The 12,270-nt window shown below is 41.0% G+C and overlaps 1 protein-coding gene across 1 annotated transcript in view; it reads right to left on the bottom strand.

The window, feature by feature from the left end:
* Positions 1-12,270, bottom strand: part of plxna2 (plexin A2) — a 185,074-nt gene that overhangs the window by 79,395 nt on the left and 93,409 nt on the right. Inside the window, exon 5 of the mRNA XM_072366282.1 lies at positions 5,043-5,143. Coding sequence (XP_072222383.1) covers positions 5,043-5,143 — 101 coding nt within the window. The remainder of the gene's footprint in view (positions 1-5,042; positions 5,144-12,270) is intronic.

The raw sequence follows: 12,270 nt of genomic DNA, 5'->3' as shown, positions 1-12,270 counted from the left end.
CTCACTGCCTTTCTCTCCCTCAGCAACAGTCTCTCATCCTCATCGTCTCAAACAAACTAATGTCCTTCCCTGTTCTTAATTAGCCACCTCAGAATGCTGTACCTCTATGAATGCACACACGCAGACATAAAGAAAGGGGCTAAGGGACACAAGGTTTGGAGGAGAAGAACAGAGGATGGATATTGTGGATGGCAGCTGCAGAAGGAGGGAGGAAGGTGATCAAAGAGAAGGGTGTTTATGTGCGGCAAGCCAACCATCTCTGGAGTGTGGAAGAGCCAATTCCAGAGGGGGGAAAATATCTAAATAGGAGACAGTGAAACAGTGAGCCCCGCTGAGCTGAGAGGGGATGAGATGAGTGGCATAGTTTAGATGTGAGCGGTGCTGAGAGGGGTTTTGAGGGAGGTGCAAAATTGGGAAACAGGGAAAGATAATTTCATAAAATAAACAATGGCCCAGGGATGGGTGATGGAGAATAGAGAAATGGAGGGAAAAGGGAGTAGAAGGAAGCAGTAGTGATCACAGCTGTGGATGGCACAGCGGCTGACAAGAAATGTAATTCTGGGTAAGTGGGATGTGGGGAGCTCTTCACAAGAAGGATGCAGCTGCTTTTTTTTCCCCAGCAGCATTTGACAGATATATCCTTCTATTCTTGATTATATTGCACATTCATGCAGTCTTATGAAATTGATTTCCCACACTCATTCAAGATCTTTCCCACATCTCACTTACATTTACTTTTTATTGGACAATATTGTCTTAATAACAAATAACAATACTATCAAAGGGGAATGAACCTTTAATTTCTTGTTGGATTGAACTGGATTATACGAAAAGAAAACATTAAATATAGTCTGAATAAATAAAAATCAAACAGAAGAATCCTAAGCCTTAAAAAAAAAAGAAAAAAAAACCTGTCTAAGCATTTATTCATAATAATGAAAACTCTACAGTTGGTTGTAACACAATTAAACATTACGAGCCACACTGAGGTCAGCTGATTTATTCAGGTCAAGTTTGGATATTAGATAACTTGATTATGTATGCCTGTAATACACTTAAATAGTTTGGACTTTTCATTACAGAACAAATGACAGATGAGGAAGATATTTATAGCCAATGCCACTTGATCAATGCATAAGCATTTAGTGTGTGTGCAACTGGAGTGAAGATGTCATTGTTGAGGGCATATCATTACATCACTCTATATTGCACACTTGAGATCAAATTACAGGAAAGCTACCCAAGAGACTTACTTATAATGATGCCAAGAATATTACTGAAGAAAGTGAGACGGTACAGTGTAAGTCAAATGTTGTTGGCCTTGGGACGAAGTAAGTTTCTGTCTTAAAAAAAAATGTTAGAAATGTAGTTGGTTTTTTTTATTGTCACAGAAAATTAACTATTTTGGACTATGTAATGACCAAGGCAGTGCTATATGACAAGAAAAAAAAAAACAACTACTGTGGTCCTTACCATGTAAATAAACCAGGTAAATACCTCAAATGCACAAAGACACATTACATATTACACAGTGGTATTATTTATTTGACAAAAAATAAGCCAAAATGCAGCAGTAGTGTGTGAAAAACTAAAGCCATCCAGTGATTCACTAGCTAATAGAACAGATTTTGGCAGCAACATCTTAAGTGTGTGATGTTATTGTGTCAAATCATTATGGAGGAATTTTGGCCCACAACAACATTATTTTAATTCATTGAGGTTTTCAGATGTTCCTTTATGAACAGCTCTCTTAAGGTCCCAACACAGCATTTCAATCAGGTTGAAGTCAGTGCTTTAAATGGACCATAGCAACACCTTGATTACTTTCTTTTTCATTTTCATCATTCTGATAAAGATTTTCTGCTGCATTAAGAATCATTGTCCTGTACAATGACCAAATTTTATCCAAGCTTTATCTGTCAGACAGATGGCCTCACTTCTGACTCTAGAATACTTTGGTATCCAGAGGAGTTCATAGTGGACTCAATGACTGGAAGGCATGCAAGTCCTGTGGCTAGAAAACAAGATCAAATCATCAGCCCTCCACCACCATGCTTGACAGTTGGTATGAGGTGTTTGTACTGATATGCTGTGATTTGTTTACTCCAAAGCTGGTGCTGTGCATTATGACCAAACATCTCCACTTTGGTCTGTCCAAAGAGCATTGTTCCAGTTGTCCAGTGGTTTCTTCAGATTCAGACTTACAAACCTAAGCTGTGAGGCACTGAGCCTGTACTTAGTTTTTCACACACTGCTTCAGCATTTTGGCTTTATTTTGTGAAAAAAAATGAGACATTGTAATATGTCATATGTTGTTGATCCTCTGAGGCTGCATTTACCTCATTTTAAGGGCTGTTAAGGACGAGGTGATTTCGTGTTACGTCCTGATACGTCATAAAACCTTCAGTGAGTGAATTATTTTTCACGTGACTGTTCATATTTAAAGATAGGCTTGTTTTGCATGTATTTGTACAGTAATTTACTCCAAGTAATGCCTAGTTTTTTTTCCCCAGACCTTACAGCTGTAATAATCCGTGTTTCATTACACCTTTTTTATATCAAAATCCTGAGCAAATTTCTGAAATTAAATTAAAGAAAGTCTCTTATCTTATAAATCATCTTTACAATATTGTTGCACATATGATGGCAGTTGTTTTCTGTTTTTACTGTTTTAAAGACTAAATTTTCCTTTTTATATGCTGACTTAAAATTAAAAAAAATTTTAAATACATTTCTAACCAGCTGCTGTAGTGAGAGAGGCACATAATTGCAAGTGGCAGCATAACATCACAAATACTTTTATATGTCTATGTGGCTGACTGCACTGCATGTATATGTATATTAAGTGCTTATTATGTCAAAACGCTAACTTTTCCACCTTTGCCAAAAATAAGAAGTCTTTTTCTCAATATCTATGTTAATTTATTCTTGCATTTCCACATGTTTATTATGTGTGTGTTGAAAACGTGAATCAAAACAGACACTTCAGAGCACAACTGTTGCAGAGACGGAGGCTCTTTCAGATATTTGTGGGTGTAACCATCTGGAGACCCACAAGAGCAGCAGTGAGAAGAGCTACCTACTCCTCCAGTAACTTTCTTTCCTTGGAGCAATAATTCAGCCAGAGCTGACAGGGGTCCTGCCACACTTGGTGCAGGGTCAGGACAGAGAAAGGGGGATTAGGACCAGAGACAGGTGGCTCAAAGGTTCCTGGCATTGAGCGAACAGATGGTTGATCTAACAGAAATCGGGCTGCTGACCTTTTCTCCCTACAGTACAGTCCACACAAGTGTTTATCCATGTACACAAAAATCAACCCCATGTGGATTCATTTATGGACACACACCTATTCGGATGTCATGCCCCTCACATATACTTGAGAAAGTATTCACACAGAAGTATTCACATCACACAGATGTTTCCTTGTCACAGCAGCTTTTACCACAACAGCTCCAAAACCCATTCATGTATGTGCATCAACGCCTTTTACTTGGTAGGATTTAAACTCCTACCAAGCTGAATTATTCCAGTCCCCACCACACCTACACAAAAGACCGTGATTAACAGCCTAGCACAGAGGCTCATGTTGTGGTAAATGATCCCTGTGTGAAGGCACGCAGACTGCAGGGAGCACCCGGTTTTAGTCAGCCCCTCCTGCTCTCATGCAAGCACATGCTGAATTACCTTGTCGCTAGGCAATTATTAGTCCTGTCCCTGCTTTGGAGTGATGTAAATTACTTTAAGTGCACTTTGCTGGGGCCGCCATCACGATAATGATAATTGCAGCGGCGCTCTGACACACACAAATATTCAGCTATACCTTTAGACAGAGCGTCTGCATTTAGGAGGGGCAATAAGCAAGGAATTCAGGATATAACAACTAAGAAAAGCTCAGACTGGTGACAGATTGTGTACTTGTTAGAAAAATTATATAGTCATATAGTTATACTATGAGAAAAGCTGCAAGAATAAGAGTTTCTGTGATGGGGTGGAGGCCTCCTCCTGTCTTTTGATTCTCATAACACAGCAAAATTGTTTTTGACTGTCTAAGTCGTTTTCCCATAACACTGAATGGCTAGTCCCATAACATTGTGTGGCTAGTAATGTCCTTTTCCTATAACATTGTGTGGCCAGCAAACATAAACAATATAAATAGCAATAGTACCATTTTGGTAGTCAGACAACTCTCTCTGAGCCAGCTTCCTGACAGGTTGTGTGGACTTGTCTCTTTCTTGCAAGAAATAAATGTTTTGTGTTAATCGTATCCAGCGACTCTGAGCCTAATTTTGAGAGAATTTTTCTGACAGCACTTAAGGGACAAAAAGGGAGATAGAGACAGAGCAGACTGTCTTTCAGCTTTTCTTGTATTGTTCTGTATTCATCTTCCTTCCCCTTTTCAAGCATTCCACCCAACTGCAGTTCTGTTGATTCCATCACAATCACAATGAATGACTCATATGCAATAGATATTAAATATATCAAGCATCTGCTTCAGTTTTTGCTGCCCCCCCCCCCCCCCCCCCCCCAAAATCAGTCTGGCTTTCTAGCAGTTAGTTCTCTTGCAGTAATTGTTCAGCACCAGCAGGTGTCACTCATAGCTTCTATGCTTATTCTTGGTGTTGAAGGTAAACATCCCCAAGACTTTCTGATAGTACAGCATCAGCAGAATCAGAGCACATCCGTTAAACATACAAACGGCACAGCTAAATGAGTACATGACTGGTTTATCTTTTTAATTTCCAGTATATTTACTAAATTGTAAAATTTTCTGGAAGTATCAAGTCATGTCAGAACAAGGCAGCGATCACTATGGCTGCTACAAGAAGTTTTAAACCAGCTATGCACCTCTGAGGCACGGTTTTCCATTTGCCGGCAGAAGCTGTCTCCTTTCCTCAAACTCTGTTTCATTTGCGATCATCGTTGGGAAAAGCAACCTGCATGCCTTTCCGTGGATAAACCGAGGACCGTTTTGGAAGATGTCAAACAAAATCTGTATGAAAAGGGCCTAAAAAGAGGTATGATGGGGACTGAGGGATACTCACATATTATGCAGGACACACCAGCCGCAGTGGGGGTCCCCAGAGCTCAGACACTCTCCGCAGGTCCCGTACTGCTCACATGACTCAATGGGAACTTGGGTAACCTGCAAGCACAGTAAGGTTTTAATGACACAGTGATGCATAAAAAAGACATTTATCAACCTTTCCATATTTCTAAAACAAAAATACAGATAAATAATCTGTGCTATGATCCTGTTTTTACTTCTGGATAAAAAATAATATTTTTTTTAATTTTTGGTAATTGTGATGCCCCTTTTTATTTTTGTGTGAGATGTCAACTGCACAGACAACGGTTGTCTTTATCTAATGACATAAAAACAGCTGTGAGCAGCTGGGATCAGTTGGCTGGAGAAGGCTGTTTCTTTGCCATCAATGGGCTTCTGTCTGCCCCGGGGCACCTGTCCATCTCAGGCAGAGCCTGTGCAAACACACCTACACACTGGCGAGTTGTGACAGATGCAGCGACTTGATTACAAAAAACTTAAAACGTGTCAGGAGTTAGCGTCAAGTTCAACTTTAGAAAAGTGTCCAACTATAGTGGGAGACTATACCTTCTTTATAACGAAAATAGATAAATAATATAAATAATGCAATGGGTTGTCCCGTAAGTTACTTTTAGTAAAAAGTACAAATGAAGATTAAAAATATTTCTTCACAATAAATCATGTTAAAAGTGTCAACAGAGATACATTTACCCCAGCATAAAATGTTCTCCTGGGATTAGACTGTTAAAAACCATTAACCTATTTTTTTGGAAAACCTTTGTTTTATAAGTTTAGAAGGTTGCAGAGAACATCAGAGCACAGCATAAGAGAACATCCATAGCACATTGCAGAGAGGCTGACTGGTTTATGGACTGGACCAGCACAATTGTAATTCAGTACTGAAGATATAACTCCTTGTAGTTTTTGAGATACAGCCATTTTTTCTTAAGTCTTTTTTTACGGCTTCAGTTACAAGGTGTAGCAACTGTTTTCTAAATTTCCATTAAGCTGATTGAAAATACAGGTTCCCTTGCCACATTTAGACACAAAAATAACTGGCTTTGTGTACTTTAATGTTAATTATTGCTATTATAAGGTTATAAGGTTCCAAAACATGCAACTAAAGAGTAACGCCACATTTACATCAGTAAAACGTACTTAAACCATATGGGCAATCGCTTTCATCTCTTTCAAAGCAAAGCAAATATGCTCCACATCCCCTGTCCCCAACCTCACTAACATGCGTTACTGCCAGACAACAATCATTTCAATAAAAAAAAAAAAGAGCTTATTCTATAAACTTGTGTCTCTGACATCATACTTGTACAAAAGCCTAGTTCCAAATTTCTTTACTGTTTGAAAACAACCTGACAGAGAAGCAGAGAAGAACAAGCCTCTAGCACACATCACCTCTGCTAACCAAACACTGAGTATGAGTCAGCTGAGTGATGCCAAATCTGGGTCTATTTTCAGCTGCTACATAACATGCAGTCATCCCTCAATTGTCTTCGATACATATATACAGTATGAGTGTGTGTACATGTGTGTGTTCATCTAGGCGTGTCTCTGTCTGTGCTTAGTCTCTTTTTCTGCCAGACATGGTTCTGTTGGCTCGCATGGCCCTCAGTCTGTTTGTTCATCACAGAAGTCTGTGGACCCAGATGTCAGTTTGTGTGTGTGTGTTTGTATGTCTGTCTGTCTTCAAGTGTCCCACGAGGCTGCCATTCTCACACCTGCATCTCACCATCTCAGCAGGAGTAGCTGTACACACAAAGCTACAAAAACACCACCAGGGCACAGTAGATAAACAAAGGCATGAGAAAAGCTAGGCCTGACACAGATTAATTTTCCAATCTGTGTGTCCTTTAATTTTCTAGCAGCTGCTTGTGTGATGACAACAGACTCTGAAAGTGTGTGCATGCTCCAAACCTCAGGCTAATATCAAGACTTAATAAGTGTGTCCATTGTAAAACATAGAAGATGGCCTGAAAGAAAAGTGAAAATCAACAAATCACACCCTTTAAGTGTTTTTCTGACCCTGATCGCCCACTGGGTGATATTGTGTGCTGTTAGCACTAAGGGCCTGAATTGACTGTCAGCTAGGAAAAACATAACAGCTGAGTGTCAATAACAGGATTTTTTTAACAGATGAAAAGTATTAAATTAAAAAAACAGCTGATAGATAAATCTATAACTTGCCTCTGAAAAGTAAGTCGCTGGCCAATTTATGAGTTCCGGTCTGTATAGTTTTTCATTATTTTGTTGTCCCCCTCTGCTAAAAAAAAAAAGCTCAATAAGTATCCACCTGTCTGCCTGGTGCTAAACCCTGCGGCAACAGAAAGTCGGTCCCAGAGGACAAAGGAAGCCACTGACACCGTGGGGAGCTGACAGTCTGTGTGGCAGTTCCACCATGAACGCTCCTGTTAGATTAACCCCCTGTCACTTCAACAAACTCTATTTGTGTGCGTGTCTTGCCTAGCTTCGGGACAAACAGGTGGCACGCTGTAATGAGCTGCAGACGGGGTCACATCAGCAGCAGAAGCGGCAACTGATGACAAATAAGCCCACCAAGAACGAGATCTGACTGAGGGAACTGCAGCTCAGACTGTGTGTGTGTGTGTGTGCTTGCGCATCCCAAAGCCTTTTGAGTTCTTAACCCAAAGAAACTCTTCAGATCCTTTTTGAAAAAAACCTCCATGAGACTGCTGAAACTTTATAGTATAACTTTTACAGAGGCCCAGCGCCATGAAAGGGTTACAGTATGGAGACAGCTGTCAGAGAGTGGTGGGTGGAGGGGGGAGAAGGGGGTGGTCTGGGTGTCCCTTATGGAGTAGTGTCTACAGACAGGCAGACACAGAACATTGTCAGTGTCAGCTGATACAGTACAGACTGGACACACACACACACACACACTCAAAGATAAGGGAAGGTGGTAATATGGAAGGAGCAGAAAGGGACTAAATAGTAAAACAAAAAAGGTGCAGACTCAAAGTTTGTATATGAGTGCTGTATATAATTGTGTGCATGTGTCTCTGTGAGTGTTTTGATGTTTAGACCGGCCTGGGTCAGTAGTGGAGATGAGTGTGTGGGGGGGTCACAGCAGCTGTTGCCCAGCACACGCTACAGTCACTCAACACAGCAGGGCTGCACAATGAAGCCCCTTCTCCCACTGTGTGTGCGTGCGTGTGTTTGAATGCACACATGCCCAGCGCCTTAACGGATGTGCAGATTGCTGCTCTTTACTTTTCAAGAAAGGCAAAAAAGCCTCCTATGTGATCTCATTGTCTCTCTAACTTTCTCTGTCTCTGCTTCCCAAGAATACATACCCACCCAAAGCCGACAGAAGGTGAACTGAGCATTGTCAGTAAGAGGTGCTGAGAGGTACTTAAATGAATGCTAATAAAATTCCAGCTTAAGATGACCTTAGCAGGGGGTTATTCAACCAGAAGCTACAGTGGAGTCGAATACTGAAGAGACCTGGGTGACGGAGTGACAGCTGAGGGTTGAAACAGCTTCCTCTCTTCCAGAGTCTTCTGTTGAATAGGCTTCACATTTCATTATTATAGCCAAGCCTTCAATAATGAAGGAGTATTCCTTTTTTCCTTTACTGATAGCCAGGGATTTAGAAGGAGGTATAAATGTCCAGCCTTCATAAAAAGCACACTGACAGGAAAGACTTTTCTGTGAAATACAAAGTTCTTATTAACCAATAAAGCAGTGCAAGAGACTTGACCAACCTCTCATTTCTTTACATGTTGCTTTTGATCTTTTAAAGTGGTCTTGATCAATAGTTCTCCAGACTTTCTGAAGGTCTTTAAAAGTTTTTTTTTGGACATTTGCTGCTTATTCACTAATTTTCAGCTCAGTCCAGTCTGTATCTAACTATTTTTGTCAGATGAATGCGTTCTTTTGTTTGTTTTTTCAACCATTTGACACTGATCTATAAGTAAGCATGAAAAAACAAAAAAAAACAACAACAAAGATAACACAGTTTGACAGATAAAAAATAGTATTTTTGCACCAACAAGGTGATTTCCAAAGAGCGGTTAGCTGAAAACTTGGCATAGCTCAGCGAGGTTTGCTGTGCTTTCTTTAAAAAATATTAGGAAAATGGACAAGTGCGGGACAAAAAAGGAATTGGCAGACCTAAAAAAAACTATCTACAGCAGATGAACAGTAAGTGATGTCCGTAAGAAATACAAAAAAAAAAAGACCTGAAATAAGACCTGAGAGATGCATCTGGCCCTTCACTTGATATATCTACTGTTGTAGACGAAGTCTCATCAGAAATGGTCTCCATGGAAGGGTGGCTGTTAAGAAGTCATTCTTGAGGAAGAGAAACAGGGAGAAAAGTCTGAGCTCTGCCAAATGACACAAGAAGTGGACTGAAAATCAGTGGCAAAAGGTTTATGTTTATGCATTTAGCAGACGCTTTTATCCAAAGCGACTTACAGATAGGCAGGTAGGGTAAGGGGGTCTTGCCTAAGGACCCCTACAGGAGATAGTACCTTTCATGTAGGGGATTTGAAGCCAGATCTCCCACATGAAAGGTGGCAATCATACCACTACACTATCGAGTCTTAAAGGTCTTATGGAGGGATGAATCCACCCAAATCGCCCGGACCTCAACGTTAATGAAACAGTGTGGAATCATCTTGACAGAGAACAGAATAAAAGGCAGCCAACAACTGAAGCTTTGGAATGTCCTGGAGAACTATTCCTGAAGACTACTTAAAGAAATGAAAAGAAAGCTAGTCTAAGAGCGTTCAGGCTGTGTTGAAGAATGAATATGGCTATCGGAAATATTGACTTTCAAGCTTATTAGAATTGTTCAAACTCTTTTTGCCTGTATTTCCGTTCATGTTCATGCACATTGAACTACACCATTGCACACTGTTTTCTGGGCAACATATAAATAATTGAGGGGAAGCACAAGTCTTGCAAAGTATTATTCTTCACAAAATTACTCTACAGCAGTGGTCAGAAATGTATATTCTTGTTTTTAAAGTTACCTCACATCATTTCTTTTTCTTTTATTGAATCCACATATCTTTAATGTTTTTGCTTCTTGCTGCCATCTGGAGGCAGCAGCTATGTGACCCTTATGTGACCCTGCTCTGCAATATAAATTATGAACTTGGTCTCTTTCAGTTGCCTTTCTAGAATTTAGAAAAATGACCCAAAGACAATAATCCAACTGCAGATATGCACCTTAAAAATTGTGTCTGCATCTAAGTTTTAGCACCATATTTAAGGGGAGAAGGGCACGCCAGATCAAGGCATTTGTCTGTGGCACCAGAGTGTGACAATATATGTGCATTACAGAGCTGCAAGAACACTTTCATCTGTTCCAGTGTCTCTGTGCCTGAATGGTGTCTCCCTTTCAGCTCCTCTGCCCCTGCTGCCCTGAGACCTGGCCGTGCTCACTGCACCTTTTTGATGGATGGGGGCACAAGGGCGAAGTTGGAAGAGAAGATGGAAAAGGACAGACTGAGAAAAAACAAAGTTATAAAGGAAGATAGAGCAGAATGGAAATGGCCCATTGCCTCAAGTTCTGATGGGACCCACTCCATGTGTTGCCAGATGTGGCTCACCGCGCAGAGCGAAAGAGAAAGCGACAGAAAGACAAAAAACCCACCATCGCTAGTAATAGAGAGGAAGCTATTTTGCACGCTGTTGTCAAGGCAACAGCCCAGGCTCTGACCTCAGGAACACCCCCACATCTCCCACCACAATCAGGATCCCTCCACCTTTCAAAACCTCGAGCTGTGCATGGTAAACAGCTGGCACCTCTGGGACTTCCTGCCATCTACACCTCCTTTTTAAACACGTACAAACACACATACACACACACATACTGGAGGCTCCCCTACACCCTATCCATTTTTAATGAGTGTAAGCCAGGCTACCACGTCACTGGAATGAGACACATCGATCATGAACACAATACTCATTCCAGCGTAGAGGAAGAGGGAAAGCATGGGAGGAAGGAATGTGAGTTTGTGTGCATGTGTATTTCAGCTGGACTAATGACAAAGGCACAAAAGCAGAGCAAATACTTGCTCCTGAATGAATGAAAACCAATGAAATGTACAGACCCCCGAGTCTCTCACTCTCACAGTGACCCTGCAGCCACTGTTTCTTGCATTAAGGCTAACAACACAAGGATGTCTGAAGCTTTCCCCCGCCACGCTGTCTTTTAATCTGCTATGGTAATCAAAATGAAGCTGCTCCTCAGCACAACAGCCACATCTTCATCATCTTTTTCTCGCTCCCTCCTACTCCTCCTTCTTCTCCTCTTCTTTTCCTCAACTCAAAAATCCAGCCGCTGTACTCACTCGGACCCAAACAAATCCGCTCTGTAGTGCTGAGAAAAGAATCAACTGTGCATCCAAAGAATGTGTCCCCTCTGACATTGGTTCACTTTTTTGGGAGTTTTTTAGGATGGAAGATTAAGAGAAGTTACTTTTCAAGGTGTTTCCCCCAATCTGAGACCGAGTTCAGTCAGTTGTTTAACACTATCATCAATATCCATCCTAAATGTGGTTAGCCCTGGAAAGAAGAGGTGAGAGGTTCTGCTAAAGTGTTGTGGCTCGCCCAAGGATAATTATGCCCCAAGACTCGCACCACTTACTCCCATCTTGATTAAGGAGAGAACTGGGGCATGGTCATGATTGCTGTGGATGTGCAGGTGTTGATCTTTTGGGTGCCCTGAGTTGAATGTGCAAAGACAGCACAACAGCTGAGAACTCTGAGGGTCTAAAAAATGCATTCTAGGAGCAGATATGCAACAGCAATTATTGCAGCTTCATGTGCATATAATGGTGACACACGATCCTCCTCATCGTGTAGATAAAAAAAAAAAACTACAACCTTTATCCTTTGGAGACATGACGTTTCACTCTGTTCTGCGCTTAGCGCTGAAAGGAGCTGCTCTTAGAATGCTTGTTTTGTTGCTCTTGTTACAGATGTCAGAAGGCTCCCTGACAAGTAATTTGAGGGAAACAAGTTTTGTGTAGAAAAACAGAATATTGATTTTCTTCCCCTACGTAACATTTATTACAGGACTGTCTAATGCAGGCTATGTTCAGGATACAGGGAGGTAAGCAGAATTCAATGAAAGATGCGCAGAGGTTTGTGTTTTAGAGCCTTTCCTGAAGTTCAGGTCTTTTTAAACTGGGTGGCTTTTAGAATAACTGATTTTGAAGTAGAGGAAATAGCATGCA

Source organism: Leuresthes tenuis, unplaced genomic scaffold, assembly GCF_036924035.1.
Source record: "Leuresthes tenuis unplaced genomic scaffold, fLeuTen1.0.hap1 SCAF_16, whole genome shotgun sequence".
Lineage (NCBI taxonomy): Eukaryota > Metazoa > Chordata > Actinopteri > Atheriniformes > Atherinopsidae > Leuresthes > Leuresthes tenuis.
Note: the sequence above shows the minus strand (reverse complement) of the source record. Positions and strands in the feature narration are given on the sequence as shown.